At 39.6% G+C, this 20437-nt stretch overlaps 3 protein-coding genes and 1 long non-coding RNA gene across 5 annotated transcripts in view; 3 read left to right on the top strand and 1 right to left on the bottom strand.

Moving 5' to 3' along the window:
* slc24a3 (solute carrier family 24 member 3) overlaps positions 1-6924 on the top strand; it is a 60293-nt gene extending 53369 nt beyond the window's left edge. The window contains exons 13-17 of one of the 2 annotated variants that reach the window (XR_013121310.1): positions 256-422; positions 512-626; positions 844-969; positions 3034-3099; positions 3239-3378. Coding sequence is in view for 1 of the 2 variants with exons in the window: in XM_076974723.1 (XP_076830838.1) it covers positions 256-422; positions 512-626; positions 844-956; positions 3034-3099; positions 3239-3382 (605 nt within the window). In the remaining variant the exon portion in view is untranslated. Of the gene's footprint in view, positions 1-255; positions 423-511; positions 627-843; positions 970-3033; positions 3100-3238 lie in introns of both variants that reach the window. The other variant, XM_076974723.1, reaches the window with a different exon arrangement.
* Positions 6925-8143: 1219 nt separating this feature from the next.
* Positions 8144-10507, top strand: LOC143476355 (uncharacterized). Its single transcript, XM_076974510.1, has 4 exons — positions 8144-8590; positions 9199-9416; positions 9692-9851; positions 9989-10507. The coding sequence occupies exons 1-4, from the start codon at positions 8302-8304 to the stop codon at positions 10162-10164; spliced, it is 843 nt and encodes a 280-aa protein (XP_076830625.1). The 5' UTR covers positions 8144-8301; the 3' UTR covers positions 10165-10507.
* A 1375-nt stretch (positions 10508-11882) lies between these two features.
* Positions 11883-20437, top strand: part of rin2a (Ras and Rab interactor 2a) — a 31912-nt gene continuing 23357 nt past the window's right edge. The window contains exon 1 of the mRNA XM_076974006.1: positions 11883-12314. The gene's annotated coding sequence lies outside the window, so the exon portion shown is untranslated. The remainder of the gene's footprint in view (positions 12315-20437) is intronic.
* LOC143475935 (uncharacterized) lies at positions 14044-16317 on the bottom strand. Its single transcript, XR_013121193.1, has 3 exons — positions 16174-16317; positions 14480-14552; positions 14044-14287 (listed from the first exon to the last, which is right to left on the bottom strand). It is a non-coding gene; the product is annotated as an uncharacterized LOC143475935 (long non-coding RNA).

Genomic DNA, 20437 nt, shown 5'->3' with positions numbered 1-20437 from the left:
TGTGTGTGTGCGCGTGTGTGTGTGCGTGTGTGTATGCGTGTGTGTATGCGTGTGTGTGTGTGCATGCGTGTGTGTGTGCATGCGTGTGTGTGTGTCTGTGTGCATGCGTGTGTGTGTGTGTGCGTGTGTGTGTGTGCATGCGTGTGTGTGTGTGCGTGTGTGTGTGTGTGCGTGTGTGTGTGTGCATGCGTGTGTGTGTGTGTGTGTGTGTGTGTGTGTGTGTGTGTGTGTGTGTGTGTGTGTGTGTGTGTGTAGGGGGGAAGTGCAATAAGCTGAAGTGGATGCTTGCGTGGCCCCTGAGTCTCCTGCTGTTCTTCACTGTGCCCAACTGCGCAGCGCCCCGCTGGGAGCGCTGGTTCATGGTCACCTTCATCACCTCCACGCTCTGGATCGCCGGCTTCTCCTACGTCATGGTGTGGATGGTGAGAGTTCCCACTGTGTGGATGCTCAGTGCAGCAGTTCCTTCTGCATCTTCAGACCAGCTGGTGCTCCTCTCCCCTCTCTCCCCCAGGTCACGGTTGTAGGGTTCACCCTGGGCATCCCCGACGTCATCATGGGCATTACGTTCTTGGCTGCAGGAACCAGCGTCCCTGACTGCATGGCAAGTCTTATAGTGGCGCGACAAGGTAGGACCAGTCCAGGAGCCACAGTCTATATATATATAATGCTTTTCTCTCATTTCTATGCTTTTATCTTTGTACACCAAAGTTCAAGCAAAGTGTTCATTTGCTTGAACACCAGTTTATTTAATGATCGTGGGAAATTACATTATTTGTTTGTAATGGTATTCGTTACTGGTGATGTTGTATTGATCTCAGCGTTCTGTCTCTTGTTGTTGGACAGGCTTGGGAGACATGGCCGTGTCAAATTCCATTGGCAGTAATGTGTTTGATATCCTGGTGGGCCTGGGTCTGCCCTGGGTACTGCAGACCCTCGCCATCGACTACGGCTCAGTTGTGAGTCCCTTATGTCAGTGCCATAATGAAAATGTTGTTATTATATTAACGGATCTGCCAAGGATCGGTAATCCAAGACATATAAGGGTTATTTATTATTTTATGCAAATGTGCCACAATTTACATTTAAAAGATACAGCACATTATTTATTCTAACCCTCAGACCTCCTTATTCGTGCCAGTACATACAAGATCTCGGGACCTTTTCTCCTTTCGCAATAACTTCTTTTCTCTTTCCAGTAACACCAAACATTTTTTTTCTTAACTGCACATAGCAGAGAGAGAACAGGAGAGCGAGCGGAAGAATACAGATTTAGTATGACACTGTGGTGACCTCAGGGAGGCAGAGCTGTGTACACCTGTCACTGCTCTCAACTCACATCTGGCCCCAACTGAGCCCACATGTTCAGAACATTACACTGCCTCACTAACTCTGAGGCTTCTGTGACTTTTTTTTTGTCTGTCTGTTTTGGAAGAAATATAATTCCACTTAAAGTTCTTTTGGAAAAGGCTGTTTCTGTGTTAACCAGCTGCTGAACTACTCATCCCCTTAGATCTATAAAAATACCTTTGTTTTATTTCTTGTAGTGTAGGTTTGCATATTTACCCTTATGATGACCTGTTTTCACCCCTTACAGGTATATATTCTGTGTGATAGGCAGTTATGAGAAACTAGGGACCCACACTGCATGAGCAAAAGTCGCTTCTATTAGAAGTTCCATGAACATCTTAGAATAGGCTGGTAATTATTTTGTCAGAAAGATTTTGCAGCGAGAACCACAGCCTTACATTTAGCCACTAGAGGGCAGTAAAGCCAGAACCACCTTTAAACTACAGCATGACTAGGCCTGTGTTGAAAAAATCGATTTTCCGATTCAGAATCGATTCGCATATGATGATCTGATAATCGATTCGTACGTTCAAAGATCGATTTTTTTGTGAACTTTTACCCCCGCCTCGTCACTGAATTCACGCAGGCGTGCTCGGTCTAACTAACTGTAAAACAACATGGCGTCGGACAGTGACGGTAACGACGATAGTCAAATCGGCAATCTAAAAACAGAAGGACAGTTTATCCAGTGTCAGTGAGTATTTACAGTTAGTCCATGTCACTGACAGTTTATCCAGTGTTTTTACAGTTTAAAATGTTCTTGTAACGTTGGGCGCAAGGCGATGGATGAGACAGAATCCTTTGCACTTTCCAAATCGTTACGTTTATTACATTTACCGAAGCGCAGACAGCGCACATAAAACAGGTTTACATAGAACGTGTGACTAAAACAACGACGAGCACAGGATGCTGCGCGAACGCACAAACCCCACGTGACGAGATGAGCCACAGGTGAGAAGGATTATCACAAGACGCACCCGCACCCACGGAGATCTACAGACACAGACGAGTAGACGCAGACAACGTTAACACACGCCCAAAAGGGAGGGGTCAGGGACCGTAACATGACAGTTCTGTTCTTATATTCGCACTTTAAAGAAAAATACACGTTTACATTTTATACTTTAAGTTTATTAAGTGTGAGCACTTTTAAAATAAAAATGCATTTGGTAGCAACAGCTTTTAGGTGAATTCTTAACTATTTCAATCATAATAATAATGCACTGGTTAGTGTCCCAGTAGGAGTCCACTGTTGCAGACATAGACTCCTCAAAGATGTCCTCTGTTTATTGTCCTGGATTACCTTTCTTGAAGGTAGATTTATGATGACCCTTTTCACCAGTCTTCCAGCCATCAGTAACTACCAACTACCAGTAACTATTTGCTGATTAATATCGATATAATACTAGTTTTAACATGTTGCTTCTGTACATAGTCAGGAAACAGCTCAAATACATTTTTAATAACACTAAACCCCGAATTGGATCGAATCGGATCGAATCGATTAAATTGGATTAAATCGAAATAAATCGATTCTTAATCTTCAGAATCGGAATCGGATCGATTCTTGGAATTTGAATCGATACCCAGCCCTAAGCATGACCCATTTGTCTCAGATACATTTATACATGTGTGACCAGTATTTGTCATAAATGATGTTCTAATGATCTTTTGTTCTTAACATAGGTTCATCTCAATAGCAAAGGCCTAATTTTCTCTGTTGGACTGCTGCTGGCCTCTGTGTTTCTCACAGTAAGATTCAAACATGTCTTGATCCTTCTGAGGTTTTTGCACAACTTCGAAATTATGTGAAAATCTTGTATTTTTTTAAGAGACAGTAAAACAGTAAAATAATGTCATGTTGTGATAATGTGTTTCCTGTATCTCTCAGGTATTGGGTGTGCATCTCAATAAGTGGACGCTGGACAAACGTCTGGGCTTCACGTGTCTCCTGATGTATGCTGTTTTCTTGTGTTTCTCCATCCTGATTGAATTCAACGTCTTTATATTCGTCAATTTGCCCACTTGCAAATGAGGCGTCTTCTCCTCATCACTACGGTTTCTCCTTATCGCACCTGAGGACCAAGGCGTTGGTTCCCTGTCTGAGGAAGATTCTTTTGGAAAACTGTATTCGATGATCCTGGAATTCCTCTCTTTTTTGCAATGCTGACAGGGCCCTGGGTCAGCTGCTTTGGTCAGTAGAGAGGAGAATCGAGAGCGGCATGGATCTGTTCCAAGATGGATATTCTTGGTCATGAAGGAAAGGTGCTCAAAGATGACTACTGCCTGGTTTGATGTGAAAAAGGGGTTTTGAGTATAATAATTCTGAATTATTATTGAAATGATAATAATAGTGTTTTATGACTACATTTGTGTTGTTAGCTGCTAAACTAGCAGATGAAAGGCTGGACAGAGAACCTGGTGCGATGAACCGGGTTCTTATTGACATGATGAACTGGGTTCTTATTGACATGATGAACTGGGTTCTTCTTGACATGATGAACTGGTTTCTTCTTGACATGATAATTGTCTTATCTATATATTTAAATTACAATAAGGATTTTAGTTTGAAAGATTCATTTCAGTTTATTCTGTTATTCTGGGTCTAACCAAAAGGAACTGGGGACCTACGAGAAGTGCTGGTAGGCTTGACCATGTGACTGAAGATTCCTCTCGTATCGTGGGCATTAACCTTGACTCCTTCAGCCCTTTTTTCCCAGCAACTTCTGGATACCAGGGATTATGGATTTAGAATTATTTTAATGAAGATATGGCTGCTTTTTTCACTAGAGTACAAGAGAAGGAGATGTTGAAAAGTTGTTATATATGAAAATATTTATACTAGATTATAATATTTATAAAATATTATAATAATATAATAATAATGTTTCCAACAAGCTCTGGACAGTTTATATTTTTCTTTTTTTTTTTCCTAAAGATTAAGAGGATATTCAAATGCAGGTGTCCAAGCCTAGATGTGAACATTCGGGTCAAGGTTAGAGTATTTATATTTTAAAGTGAGGAAATGCTGGCCCTGGTATAAGGGATATGTAAAAAGATGTTTACGATTTATTTGTTTTGTGTCTATTGCTCTGTATATATTGAGGATGGGATTCTTCTATTTATTAATTTATTGAAAATATGTATGTACATTAATTTCCTATTGTGGTCCTAAAAAAACAACCCTCAGCTTTCCCAAAGAAGCGACTGTTTTGGACTTTCAGTCAAGCTAGGTCACTTTATCTTTCAAAGCGTTGTGTCATATATTTTTAAGTAAAGATATTTCAACATACCAGAGTATTCCAGACATAGCTAGGAGCAAACAGTGTATGTGTATCCCATAAATTTTTTTATCGTTATTATTATTTTTAAAAAATATATTAAAATGGTGGCAGGACCACATGAACCCGAAAACCCAAGTAGCTGATTAGCAGGAATACATCTTGTTAAATGAAGCTAATAAAGTCTTTTGATGGTTGCATTTTAGCAAAACAGTCTACCCAAGGCACACCCATTGGTTTTATGCAGATGAATGAAATTCTGATCTCTGAGCTTACTCATATTTCACAGTACTTCTAGATTTTTAGACTTAGACGTGTTAGAGGGTACAGTTGAATATGGATGCTCATATTTTTGGACTGCTTTCACAAAGCATATCTGTTTTTAAATTATATTTGAATTTCAATATCTCAAATGATTGTCACTAACTTGGATCTGGATGAGTATTGTGGTTTGTATACCTATGAGTATACCTATGAGCTTTTTTTAACCATACTTTATGTTATCAGAGGTCTTTAAAGAGCTGTCATGCTATGAATTGATCACAGCCCAGGTAGCAACATGCATCTCCACGTAAGAATGCATCTTATAAGAAGATCTGTGGTTTATGCACTGAGCAATCACTTGGACTTACTGTTCTTATCTTTTCAGTAGACCTGACGTACTTCACCTAATGTAATGCATCTGTAAAACTGAGCAAAGTATTTTATCACAAAGAAACTATTTGTACTTTGTAATGCAAAGTGGTTAAAAAACTTTGAAGCTTAGAATGTGCATCAATCTAACTGTCTGCACATTAGCTCATAAAGCTAATTTTCAATTTGTCAGCTAATTTTTTTTTATTTTGAATAGTATTTCTTTTTACTTATTTAGTTTCTGTGGAACCATCATTTGTTACTAGGATAAAGAGTAAATGTGTTCTTAGCTCCGCTGAACTCAAGATTTGCCATGAAATATGTGTTGGTACCTTTATCACTTTGAAAATATAAATGAGAAGATGCATTAAGTGTAATTCCCGAAATTGCAACAGCAGTATTAGTTATAGGATTGAGCAACTTAATGTAAAGCTTGGTTAATTCCAAATACAATATGTTTAATATGGAGTTATTCTTGGATAATAAGGGTTGTTAATCAATAGTTAGTAGGTTAGCTAATTTGTTGTTTTGTGGAAAGTTATATTTTAGAAGATTATTTAAAACTGAAGGAAACAGGGTTCCCTTAGTTAGAAGTCCAGATGATTTATAATGCAATAATAATCATTATTAATGTGTACATATTTTCTCTTGTTTGTCTTGAAAATAACACTATACACTTTACAGAACTGAATAGCTTACATACTTATTTCTGTCAGCAAAGGATGTGATTTTTAATGAGGAAGGACACAGCAAGATAAGAGCATCAACCTTGACCTTCAAAAGCCACAACACGGGCTCCTAATAATTCACAGTCTCGCCAGTTTTCAAAGTGTCTCTCTGACACTGTATTCTCACACAGACAGGTACGTGATCACATTAATATTTCTTGTGTGAATTACCTTGATAATGACAGATTTCTCTTGTCACAACCAATGCTTAATGGCCAGTTTCAGTTCAAGTTCAAGAAATAAGGTACTGTACTGCTGTTCTTCTGTGTGCACAATGATCACGTCGGTCATAAGGAAGGACAAACACATTAGCTCACACTTATGACTAGAACATTTTTCCAAGTAGATTCCACTGAGATGCTAGTTCTCTGATAATTATCCTAATAAAGCCCACTGGTTTAAAGATGTTCTTTAATGAATGAGAGCATTTTTGAAAATGCAAATGTGACATAACAGGGTGATGCATTGCTGATGTACATATATACATACATACATGTAAATGTATTTATATTTTTTGTCTTAACTTGTATATCTGTTGACTATATTTTCTTAGATACTGTATGATGTTTGGGTCCTTTAATCATTTTCATTGTGTTTTGATTAAAATGCCCTTGGGTTTGCTCATTCGCATGAGGATTTTATTAATATAAGAAATTACTTATGTTTATTATTATATAATGGTGGACACTGAGGAAGCAGCTGTGGAATTTGACCTCCTAGGTCATTGCATGTTTTTGTCAGGGAAATACTGCTGGATCTTCTGATTCTGATGATGGTAACAGTAAATGTTTAAGTCAGCATAAATGGTTTGTTATACATTTCAGAAAACATGAGAAAGTGGTTTGCTTTATGTACTGAAGTATTTTGTTGGTGTTACAAGTGTATTTCAGAGTACATTTTTGCTACTCAAGCATAAATAAAATGATCTTTGCTAATGCCAAAGACCTATAGTTTTTTTACTGTATCCTTTTCATGAGGCATTTAGAGGATTGTATCAAAGGAAAATTATTATTAAGAGTACAAGAAATAAAAGAAAAAAGCAGTACAGCATAACATAGTCTGCTACAAGCACACTTCAACCATTTAATTCCAACCATTTATGACAATATTGTTATAGGCTACATTATGTTCTTTTTGTTTACTCTTATAAGCATTCCTAACTAATAATATATGCTTGCCTGAATAGCAAAAGTATTTTTCAGTACGCTTACCTGATTGCATAGAAATGTAAAATCCATAAGGATTTCCCACAAAAGGAATAAACATATTTTAAATGTCATTTGATGTATAATGATTAACACCACCTGCTGAAGTAGTTTCACATCAGTGTTAAACAGCTTTGAAAATGTTCATGCTATTGTAATACATCATACCATTTATCCAATATTTATCTTTATCTTATGCCATCTGCAAGTCATTCTACTGAGGTCCAAAGAATTCTTTGGCTAGATAATAGTTTGAAACAGAACTTAATATAAACTTCTAAGTTGCAATAAGCTTTCAAATAATCTTAACCAATTAATGTGAATTTTTAAAAAGGAAACTATTTTCTAGCTTATTTGTGCTACAAATACTTTTCTGAGTTGGCAATTAAAGCACTTTGTGTCACTGGATAAAAGTATTTTTTCAATAGCATACACCTAAATTTAGATTTAGTCTTTAATTGCATATAACAAACATAATATCTTCTTGGACACTAACAAACAGCAAAACGGTAGGATGCCTAGATTTGGAGACTGAATTATATGCAGGTAATCTATCGAAAGTATTTTACAGGGTCCATTACACACACAAACGCTACTTCACAAAACTGGTACATATTCATAGTATGGCTTTTGCACATGATCGTGTTTCTATCTTAAGGTTCATTTATATAACCAGCCAGCAACACCAGTGTGCGTAATGAACTACGCATCGCTACGTTTATGTTGGGACTGCAATGTGCATATCTACCCCGAGAATAAAATTACTTTATATGCTATACAAGCCTTCTAGTACAAAAATGAAGAATGAAAAACATGCTAGAAATATCACAGCATAAAATTCGTCCACACACTCTTGCTAATGTATATATTGCGATGTTGTCCCAGTGCGCGTGGGTATTGTAGTCCACGTGCGCCTCCCAACGTTCTGGCAACGTTGCCGTGACGTTGCGGTAACGTGATCGCGTGCGCTAGCCGAGGACACTTTTAGAACCACTTCCGCCTCTTTTCCTCGCAAGTCTTACTTATGTGTTTACCACAAACGAAGAGTTTCGCGCGTTGTTTTCACCGTAAATTGGCCGCCCGTTTGCACGCTAGCTTGCGTAATCAATGGAAGCAAACAATGGCAACAGTTCAAACTGGGCCATGCAGCGGCGAGTGGAGGGACTGGTGGACAAACACATGGCAGACATGGCACTGGAGACACTTCAGCAGAGGATCTCGGCTGTGTCTGAAGAAATGAACCATCTGTCAGACGATATATCTAGACGAGAAGAGATTCCCAAACGTGTAGAAGATATACCTCGTGGGACCAACGTGAACTTCAATGCAGAAGCACTATCGGACTCGTACAGCACAGGGACGGTAGGGGACAAGTTGGGTCCACACACATCATCAGGTAGGCACTGACTGTGTGAGCTGTAATGTCTGGTTGTCATGCTGAAGTTAGGCTTATTTTGCAGCTTTAAGCTTGACAAACAACGCCCAGTAGTTTAAAGTATTTTCCTTGAAATAGTAAGTTACTGAGTTACTTTTTTGACTGAATTGTCCTTGTTTGAAATAATAATAATAATACCAATAATAATTGTTTTTATGCTGATTTTTTTGTGATCTAATAATTCTCATTTTAATGTCTTGTGTATTGCATAAGTGTATGTACGTCTAAAATAATATTCAAAATATAGTTTATAGGCTTTTGCCCAAAATCATTAAAAAAATTATTATTTTAGTAGGTTAGAGCTGTAGGTCAATCATTTGTTGTCATTGTTTTTCTTGACTGCTCCAATGATGATTTCTACATGTTGATATAAAGTGACATCAGCTTATGTCAGAACGGTTTCGATTAAATTACAGCGAGGTTGGATGCGTCAGCTGTATTTGTGGATGACTAAGGTTAGTAATTGTTGTCATTTTTACAGATAACATGTCGGAGGCATAAATCCAAAAGGCACAACACTGACACTGTTCATTTCATTGTTAATGACGTTCTACATTTTAAACTGGCAGAATCTGCAGCGCAAAGAAAAATCATCTCCCTCTTGCTGGAGATTAAGGAAGAGCAGCAAAGACAGTGGGCAGTGCTCAAAGACCTGCAGGCCAGAGTTCAAGGGCAGATGTGTGAGGAGGAGGTCGAGTCTCTCGACATAGATCTACCACTACAGACAATGGAACAGCTGGATGAAACAGAGAGGCATTTGGAGGACGCTACAGCACAAAAGAGAATGGTAAAACTCAATAACATTTTAAAATAGGTCATAAAGGTGAATTGACATTACTGTGGATATAAGTGAACTAAGTAACAGAACTTAACCACTCTTACTACAACTGTTATTACCATTAATAATAAATAAGCATTTCCACCTTATACAAGAATCCTTGGACAGTGTTTTTCCATAAGTCTCTCAGAGCTTTTTCTTCCTCCTGTTTCCAATTCTAGACCTTTTGTTCTGTCTCAGTTTTCTCTCTGGCCTAAGCATTCACCCATATTCCAAAACCACAGGTGTCCCACCTCTCCAGAATGGGTGGAGCAACAGTGGATGATGCTGTCAGGCGCCTGATGCAGGCGGTTTTGTCTTTTGGCGTGGGTTCCGAGCTAAACTGGGTAGGCAGAGGACAAAAGAGGAGCTTCAGAAACACCAGACTGCAGGGAGTTCTGTTTCGTAAGTGCTCTTCATAGCACTGGACACATGTGTGGAATAGCCCTGTAATACCTTACACTATATCATGCAAAACAAAATTTCATACAGGTTTGGCAAGTTCTGCATGTTAAATAAGAATATTGCTCTATGCTCTGCAGGTGCTTTAAAGAGGACCCCTGTAGGAAAGGAGGCTACACACCATCAGTTTGCAGATGTAGTAAAAAAATGGCTGCGATTCGCTCCCTTCAGACAAGGAGGCAGTGGTCGGAGACAGCATTACAAGCCATCTGTGGAATTCATGTGCCCAAAGTTTCACACTGATACAGAGGGATGAACATAACTCCCATGTTCTCAGACTGCTATGTTTCAGAATGGTCTCATTTACAAGCATATTCCATTCTCTTTACGCATTTAAGAAGATCAGACTATTATAATGTGAAGCATTTGCTGATCTCCTCGATGTTTCTAACCATGTGTATAATGGATATAAGAAACCGTACATGTGCAGAGGTCTGTTTCAGTATGAATTGGAGGTTATTTTCCAATTAACATAATGCACCACTCTTATTTAATAATCAGTATTACATGGTTAATATTCTAAACTTTTGGTAATGTGTACTATCATAACATTGTCTTTTATTTCTTGAAATTAAATTCTGCTGTTGCACTTTGTTTAATGTTTCTCAGAGTATTCATTATCTTAATGTATAAAATGCATAAAAAATGATAATGCTTTATGATGTACAGCAACAATAGTCAAAGCACAAAGTCATACATTTAGAAATGTAGTTTTTTAGGGGGGTGGGATCAGATAAGAAAGGAATGCCTTGTTTTAAAAATATAAAAAGAGCTTTTTGTTGAATATCAAAAATAGATGGTGCACTCCTGTTATGGGCAGACTCCTTATGGAGACCTTTATTCATCTAAGAAGTTAAAACTGCCAGAATAAGGAGCTTTACATTGCTATAAGGTGTGACAAGTTAATTCGAAGCATTAGAACATTGTTCCTTTATGTGATACCACTCACCTACTCCATTTAGTGTTTTAGTAAGACACACAGCATGAAATATTAGCACACTCTGCCACCTCTTCATGCATGAACTTGTCCCTCCGGACTCTCATCTTAACAAAAATGAATAATATGTGCCTGAGGTTCCAGTGCTCACATCCCCAATGTGGATATTAACTGACATTTGATATGACCAAGGTAGAAGAAAGTAGATGCAGTGCCTTGATAAAACGTGAGCCAAAAAACAAATGAAACAAAGCAGTGGTAGTGTAGCCTACTGAATATTCTCAGGGATGCTGTATGTTGTGGTGGTTGGGAAGGCAAACAAGGTCATGTGACTGACAGGATCCCTAAAAATTTGTTTGTTTTTTTATTGGGCCCAATGATATCTTTTCATGGGGCCCAAAATCCCTGTCAGCACCCCTGGATTTATGATGGTAGGCCTACTTAAACCCATCTTTTTACTGCATGAGACCTGGCTCTCATCTGTGTTTTGCAATCGACATGATTCATAAACAATCTGTATCCCTATTATTAATTCATGTTTTCATCGGCCACTGTTGACTCCTTTTAAGTAAATCCACGAGGCAGGGGTGAGGGGGCGAGAGGTGGGGTTGAGGGGTGAGAGGTAAGGGGGTGAGAGGTGAGGGGGGAGGAGGTGAGAGTTGAGGTGGGGGGGTTGGGCTGAGGGGGAGGGGTGAGAGGTGAGGAAGGGGGGAGGGTTTGGGGTGAGGGGGAGGGGAGGGGGGGAGAGGTGAGGGGGGAGTGGGGGGGGGGGGGGGGCTACAAGATTTTTTTCTAAGGCCTGATATTAAGCAAGATACATTCCTGGGCACTTATCAGACCTTGTTTGTTCCAACCTTTATTCTTAAAGGGTTCTTTCCGAGGTACTTTTTACATACATCATTAGAAGATTGTCTGAAGATTAGGTCTATTTGCATATGGGGAAGTGTTAACAAAAAAACCCGGCATACCTTCCACAGAGTTACTTTCCTGCTTTTAGAGCTGTACTCTGAGGTAGGGACAGCACCATTTAGCTTAAGGCTATAATTTAGGTTTTAGGCTCTAGCTATAGTCTGACTGGAACACTACGTTGTCTTTTAAAACCACACAGTGTATCTTTACACAAAATTGGTTGTTAGAACAAAGACTATTGCTGTCCAAGGCATTCCAGCGAGAAACACGTGACGTGAAACTCAACGCAGATTTACTTTTGTTCTCATAAGTTTGTTTTGCCGGGAGAGGGCGCATGCGCCGTCCTACACGGAACACCAGCCCACGGTACTTGTAGCGATGGGACAGTTTATGTCGTGCGGAGTAGACGAAGAGGTCCTCGCTCGGACATGAACCGAACCCATCAAGCAACACAAAGACCGAGACTGAGCTTGTTCGCGATGGTCAGCTGTGTAGGAACCGCCTAGGCGAAGTTGTGGGTCGGGACCGGAGCGCCCGTTGAGACCGGTGCCGTCGCCGAGGTAAGATCTCCAGCGTGTCCGCGGATGCCACAGATGTTTGTTTTTCTTAGACTAACAAGTGTTGTATAAACTTTCTGATCTATTTCAAAACTTAACGTGAGGCCATGTATTACTTTAAATATTTCATTATAGGCAAAAAATAAGCATGCCTTGCCAGATTCGGGAGCAGGTTTTGGGGTAAGGTCTGTGTTCGGAGGGTGTGTAGTGTAGGTGCATAAAGCCCACAGTAATTTGTTAAATTAATACTATTAGTTTGGGTGGTGAAAGTTAAAGGATGTCGTACCGTGTCTTTATTCCAAACGGCACCTGTCTCCCCTTATCCTAATATGTGCAACTACTCACGGCTGTAGATGTAGAGTGACACAAGTGTGGCGCAAAAAGTGTAGTTGAAGGTGTTGTGTAGTTGTGCACGTATTCCTGTTCTCATGTATCTCTTTTTATTTTAGGTCAAATAATTTCATTTGTAATCACCACTATAATTGACTTAGCAGACCTTAGTATATCATAAAGGCAAACACTGATTATCACCGAAATAACCGTGTGTTTGTTTATCTTAGAGATGCATTTCATCATATATTAGGATACTAGTTGTGTTTTATGTCAAGATTATGCTACATTGTCATTAGAAAGTGGAAATGAAACCTTAGTACTTCTATAACAACAGACCACTGTGTGAACTCTAAAGATATAGCTTTAGATTCCTTCTGGGAATAAAGAGAGTTGTGGGTGCAGTTTTAAACAGTAAAGGTTTGGATAACTCAGGGTATTGTTTGATTGTTCACCCGACTGGTGGCTTGAAGTCTCATCAGAATAATAGTGCATTCTCCTAAATCCTGTGTTTTACATTCTCGACTTCATACTTCAAGCCTGTAGTCTCTACACACAGAGAGGCATCTTACAATTAAACATTCAGTATTATCTTTCCCACCTATTTTACACCCGTGCCTCTGAAATCTGTTATGAAGATTACTCTCTGGGGAGACCAGATTTTCTACAGTAGTCTACTTGCATTGAGAATTTTTTTTAAGTGTGTTTCAATCCCATGTTGATTTCAGTCAGGACTTCCAAGATTATATAGATTTTTACATATAGTTCATAGGCATACATTCTCAATGGAAAGGTTAAATAAGGAAATAGAGGTGTCCCATGTTCTGTAGATCTTAAATGTGATGTGGCTGATGAGATCATTGTGGTTTGTCATTCTTTAAATCTAGAGTGGGTGGAAACTAGACATGTGTGACAGGCTGGTTTAAAGTAAATAAACATTTTGCTACATGTAAATTTGTTTTCTGAACTGGTGCCTAAGTGAACATTACCGCATACAATACCTTAGACTTGCTGAATTAAGGTGGAGGTGTCATAATTATTCTGGTGTGGTTACTGTTAATCCTGTTGTTCCTTTTTAAGTTATTTAATTTATGATCAAAGATGAGATGGAAGGGTGCTGATTTATCTTGAGAAACATTCCAGAGCTTACCGAGCTCTGGAGAGGGACATGTTCAAGAGTCTGTTTCAGCCTAGTGTATGACATATGACTGATCCACAGTCATTGGCTCTAAGCCCAACATTGTGTGTTATACAATATTATGCATTGTTATATAACAGTGTAATATAGTATATTGAAATTAATTTTCAGTTTCAATCTTTTGGCATTGTTTCACATTCATGTTTGCAAATTATGCATATCTGTCATTACGATGAAGATATTTGTTTTTAGAAGAGACCCACATGTGCATGTTTACAAAAACAATAACATTGCCCAATGAGAGAGCAAAATGAATGAAAAGGAGGCTGCTGCAAGAAGGTTGTTGGATTGCTGATCTTCTGTTGATGGCTAGGTCTAGAAGACCAAGGCCAAACAAAGTGGCCGTTGCAGTTGTAGAAGCTATTGCTACCACTTCAGTGTAGGTGATGTGCTGGTACACAGCCTGCTGTGGTGTTGGGTCTACTGGGATATGGATGACGATCTCAGCCTACAGAGGGTGATGTTGAAAACAAACAAATGTAAATTCCAATCTTGCAGCTTTTGCTAGTCAAGCATTGAATATGCATGCAATATAAACACACACATTAAGGTGGCCCAAACCGGTTTTAGAAGATCGTATTTTTTGTTTTTAGGTTTCGGTAAATTGTCAAAGGGTAGTGCATTACTGGCATACTGATACCATAATGAGATATCTAAGGAGTGCAGGCATCCGGTCCAGTCCACAGCAGGGGTTGGTCTGTTTGAACTCATACCTGCAATGTGCAAATAATGTTGCTATAATACAACTGACAGTTTGCACTGTATCGTGTTGGGTAAAATACTGCAAAAAATTGCCCAAGACCCATGCATTATTTGTTGTTGTTGCCATATTTTGTAAATTGTGATTTTTTCACCGCAATCAAAATTTGTCATCTGCTTTTAACCCATCTGTGCAGTCAGAACACACACACACACACACACACACACACACACACACTAGTGATTACTAGGGGGCTGTGGATCACACATGCCCAGAGCGGTGGGCAGCCCTAGCCTGGCTCCCGGGGAGCAGTTGGGGTTAGGTGCCTTGCTCAAGGGCACCTCAGTCATGGCCTTAGGTCTGGGAATCGAACCCACAACCCTCCGGTCACAAGACCAGTTCGCTACCACCAGACCATGACTGCCATTATTGTCTGAATAGCGAAATGACTAATTGTACCTGGTTAGTGTCACAGAATGGTACAAGTTTTGTGTTATGTTTTCATCCGTGTTTGTGCATCATCTTCCTCTGTTCCAGAGAGAATCAGTATGATGAAGAATCTCACAGGAGCGGGGTAATGTAGTTATACAGGAAATCACACAGGGTAAGTTATACAGGGAAACACAGGCTCAGGGTAATATAGTTATACAGAGAATCACACAGGCTCGGGTTAATGTAGTTATACAGGGAAACACACAGGCTCAGGCTAATGTAGTTATACAGGGAAACACACAGGCTCAGGGTAATGTAGTTATACAGAGAATCACACAGGCTCAGGCTAATGTAGTTATACAGGGAAACACACAGGCTCGGGGTAATGTAGTTATACAGGGAAACACACAGGCTCAGGGTAATGTAGTTATACAGAGAATCACACAGGCTCAGGCTAATGTAGTTATACAGGGAAACACACAGGCTCAGGCTAATGTAGTTATACAGGGAAACACACAGGCTCAGTGTAATGTAGTTATACAGGGAAACACACAGGCTCAGGGTAATGTAGTTATACAGAGAATCACACAGGCTCAGGCTAATGTAGTTATACAGGGAAACACACAGGCTCAGGCTAATGTAGTTATACAGGGAAACACACAGGCTCAGGGTAATGTAGTTATACAGAGAATCACACAGGCTCAGGGTAATGTAGTTATACAGGGAAACAAACCAGGATCAGGGTAATATAGTTATACAGGAAATCACACAGGCTCAGGGTAATATAGTTATACAGGGAAACACACAGGCTCAGGGTAATGTAGTTATACAGGGAAACAAACCAGGCTCAGGGTAATATAGTTATACGGGGAAACACACTGACGCAGGTTAAATCAGAGCAAACCACAAGGAGTAGGTGAGGAGGAAGCAGCTTCTGATATTACTACTGCTTTTTAAGAATGAATCATTATTGTTGTGTATCCTCATATTTTAAGGCCATTTATTTTTACTTAATTATTGCAGCTTCTGAGAATGACGAATGTAGTTTACATTCATTTGTGTGTCTCAAACGAGACTGCTAATTAACACACACAGCACACTTGTACAGAACATGTCACAATCTGTAACAGTAACAAGGTAATATGTTCCTGAAGTCACCATTTGTGTTTGTAAAATACAATTCGTCATTTTCCTTTGCATACCTCGGTCACAGCTGTCATATTGTTGTGTAGTGAAGTACAGCTGGGCTCTCCTGCACGTCTCAATGCTGTAATGCTTGATCTTGCGTTTATTCGAGTAGCTCACAGCTTGTGTGAACATGCGGAATGTTTGCAGGTACTGGAACTCCGAACGTAGTTATAATAGCTGGTGTGTGGTGTGGAGGTCTGAAATGAATGATTTGATTTGGACTGAGGATGTTATCAGCTGGTATGTGATGTGCACGTGTTGTGCCAGGTTCTTGATTTCAGAGGAGATCAAGAGTCACATTTGAGCAGAAAATCATGATATCACGTATTAACTATTTTTCTGTAATGTGTGTTGTGTGTGTGTATGTGTGTGCGTGAGTGTACACACATGCACGTATGTGCACATATTGCTGCTACTCTGCAGTGATGCTATCAGGGGCATTTTAAAAGAAACCAAAATAAAGAAAAAGAATCATCTCACATTCTTTCCACCACCATGTTGAAGCTTGTTGCTATATATGCTACGTGAGTTAGGTGTGTGAAAGTGAAGGACCGTCAGTGGAAGAGTGAAAAACAGCGAGGAAAATGACGAGGCTAAATGGTTCAAATTAATATGGCTTCTTACTGTGATTGAGGCGCTTGTATGAATCAAGTTTTTGCCAATGTATGTACCATGCAACTTGTTGCCTCACAGGGATTTTGATTGGCTGGAGCTTTGCCCTGGAAATACTGAACAGGGTGGAGCTGCCCACATCCTGTGGAGTGCTGGCCTAGTCATCAGTCTCCCTGTCTTTCACTTGTCTACACACACACATGTCTACTCTCTCTCTCTCTCTCTCTCTCTCTCTATCCCCATATATATATATATATATATATATATATATATATATATATATATATATATGGAGAGAGAGACATATATATATATATATATATATATATATATATATATATATATATATATATATATATATATAATACATATCTTTCTCTCGCTCTTTTCTCTCACTCTCTCTCTGTGTTGATTCATAAGTGCATGCTTGTATTCCTACTATAAACATGAGTGGCAGTATGTGTGATGGTCTGAGAAACACAGGTTTGTTTAGTTTCAGATACCTAAATGTAAACCTTTGATTTGACCCAACTGTTCCTCCCACAGGACACTTTATCTTTAAGTATTTACAAGGTCTGGTGCTCAGGAACTCTGCAGCAGACAGTGGTAAGGAGAAGCTATTTTGAGTTAGTTTTCTCACTACTTTTTGCTGCCTTGTCTGTTAATGTGATTTCTAAAGCCATCATGGCTCAGAGACCAAGCAATAGCCAAGGCAATAGCCATGCTGTGCATAGGGTCCAAGGTCATACTATTGTAACAACTACGTGTTGGTTCATTCCTATGTGATTTGGCTGGCAGCCCCTCTGTGGGTTTTGACAGGGCTAACTGTGCCTTCAACTCCATCTTCTATCAGCTGCTCCAAGTTCCAACTGAGTTTCTGTGGCCCATGTCTCCCATGTTTTGTTGGTTTACTCCAAGATGGAAGACTGTTTAACAGCAGGGTCTTAATGAGAGGGAACATGTAGTGCCAGATTGCATTAGCTAGAATTTGTCTCATAGCCACTCTGATTCCTCTTTGTGCCTCAGTCCCATTACTAAAGTGGCTGGTTAAAGTGTCAGAATTAGAGGCGAGAGTATTTTCTTAAGGACAGACATATTTTCTTAATGACAGTCTCTCTCTCTCTCTCTCTCTCTCTCTCTCTCTCTCTCTCTCACACACACACACACACAGTGTGGCTCTTTGCTAGTTTTACTTCTCAACTACAGATCTGTGCTTGCCTAGACATGTAATAGAGTCCCATGAGTATTACCTCCCTGTTAATTATGTTGAAGGGAACAGGATGCTTAAATTTCAATAATGAAAACTTTCAAGAACAACCAAGATCAACCTGGCCTTGTTTTCCACATAGGCACTAGGTGTTAGTACGCCTACGCGTACGTACTACGCTCTCTTCACTGGCTTCCAGTAGTGGCACGCATCAGATATAAAACCTTGATGCTTGCTTACAAGGCCAAAAATGGACTGGCCCCTCCCTACATGATGTCCATGGTCAAAAGCCGATCTGTACAGCGAACACTTAGAACCTCAAGCTTGGTTCGACTTGAAACTCCATGCTTAAAGTCTCATGGAAGACAAAGCTCCAGACTATTCTCCGTCCTGGCTCCAAGATGGTGGAACGATCTTCCATTAGCTGCTAGGACTGCAGAGTCTATTGCTATCTTCAAGCGTAGACTGAAGACTCACCTGTTTGTTGAGTTCTTACCAGAGCACTAACTCAGCTGATACCACTTGCCGTTGTTCTTAAATTGTATGTCTGTCTATGGTTATTTGTGCTTCTTGGCAAATGCCTAACTTGCAAAACACTAGGTAATGATACTGATTCCTGTAGTTTAGTAGTAGTCTGACTCAATGGTGTCTTGAATTCTGGCCTATCTGTACTATTTCCTAGGATGTATTCTGTGATCAGAAGCAAAGCACTTTGTAAGTCGCTCTGGATAAGAGCGTCTGCTAAATGCTGTAAATGTAAATGTTAGCCTGTTCTTTTTCAACAGCTGATGTATGGGACCGACAGTTCAGTAAAGATGAGCTGACTGTGTTTACTGCATGTATGTGTATGTGTAAATATACTCTCCCTGGTGGAATATTCAGTTGTGAAATTTGGCAACTCACTAATTTGTGCAATAGAAATTTTCAGGTTTGCATGTGCAGTTGTTTCTCTCCCCTTTTACATGGCAGTAATATTTATGAGCTTTGGACAGCATGTCAGCACTTAGGCCTACCTTACTGGCAGAACTCCAGACTGCATTCCCCTCATTAAACATGTCTGGTCACTTCAGGTATTTTCAAAATAACAATATTTGTGTATGTACGCATGTGGGGCTTGGGGCAGTGTGTGTGTGTGTGTGTGTGTGTGTGTTTGTGTGAGGTGTGAGGATGTGACAATCTCCCAGTTAAAAAGAACCATGGGGACAACCATCCCCCTGGCTGAGGTCTGACTTGTAATCCCAACTGAGGAGAACCGCTTCTCAGTCAGGCGGGCCGAGCGGACTAGTGAAATTCACGCGTCTCCAAATTCATGTGAGCTCTAGTAAAACAAAATATCGGACGTTTGTAAAATTCCAACATTTTTTAAAGTCTCAAAAAGAGGACATGTCAGGGTAAAAGAGGATGTCTAGCTACTCACCATAATTTAATAAGTGCTTTAATGTATTTAATATAAGGTATAAGGTAAATATACCTATAATATGTACATATAACATTACACAGTCTGTTACAACGATAAAGCGAGGACTGCTAAGCTAATTGAGTGAGATGTTACTGCTAGCAGTATGGCTAACACTATATTACACTAAAGACTTCAGGCAAATAAACTTTTAAAAAATAGATATAGGTATATTGAAAATAAAAATGCGAAATGTGCAAGAATGTGTCTGAAAAGTAACTGGCCGAAGTAACGGAGATTAGTGATTACTGATTACTAGCTAATGGCTAATTGCTAATAAAACAAGTTTATAAAGTAAGCAACACAAAAAAACATTAGTCATACATGTGAATTACATTTCAAGGAAAAAGTAACCATAAGTAAATTATGATACTGTGTAAATGAAAGTTTTTAAATTCGTAATGCTGTTTACATTTCCTTAGTAGTTATGTACGTCTCATTTCACACAGGACCAGAGGTGATCCAGAGCCGTTAAATGGGAGTCCCGACATCCATACTCTCAGAGTGAACTTGTACAGTCACTTAAAATAGTAACACTTAAATATAAACACAGCGTGTATGTGCTTGTAAGAAGCTGCTATGGGTCAGCTGCTTATTAGATGCTTACTAGCCCAACACAGGACAGGGTCCGGGTTCTCATGGTCCTGCTGTGAGGATGTTGTCAGAGGAGTTACTTCCAGATGTCATCAAGGAAGTTTTGTTATTCCACCTGTCGGGACACCCTCTTCCTGTCAGCAACTTTTGACACACCCAGTGTCCTTTTGATGCTCCCAGCAAGCTCACGAAACGCCTACTGCACCAAAGGTTGGACTATTTCGTGGATATTTGAAGTTAGAACTTGCCAACTGAAGCGGACAGCTAATTTTACATGACTTAAACAGCCTCTCACAAATAAACTTAACTCTGAACAGCATAAACATGGTTTTGTCATTGGCTCAGAGAAAACAAGTTAAAGGAAAAAAGGCTTTTCTTTGTGCTTGGCAGACCCTGACGTGTGTGCGCA

The sequence above is a fragment of the Brachyhypopomus gauderio genome, chromosome 15 (assembly GCF_052324685.1).
Source record: "Brachyhypopomus gauderio isolate BG-103 chromosome 15, BGAUD_0.2, whole genome shotgun sequence".
NCBI lineage: Eukaryota > Metazoa > Chordata > Actinopteri > Gymnotiformes > Hypopomidae > Brachyhypopomus > Brachyhypopomus gauderio.
This window is presented reverse-complemented; position numbering and strand designations above follow the sequence as displayed.

What these genes read in the sequence shown, in the direction of transcription:
- LOC143476355 (XM_076974510.1), top strand. Translation starts at nt 8,302, where the DNA reads ATGGAAGCAAACAATGGCAACAGTTCAAACTGGGCCATGCAGCGGCGA. An exon ending in CTACAGCACAAAAGAGAATG is followed by an intron (nt 9,417 to 9,691) that starts GTAAAACTCAAT and finishes CCAAAACCACAG; the next exon opens with GTGTCCCACCTCTCCAGAAT. An exon ending in ACTGCAGGGAGTTCTGTTTC is followed by an intron (nt 9,852 to 9,988) that starts GTAAGTGCTCTT and finishes TATGCTCTGCAG; the next exon opens with GTGCTTTAAAGAGGACCCCT.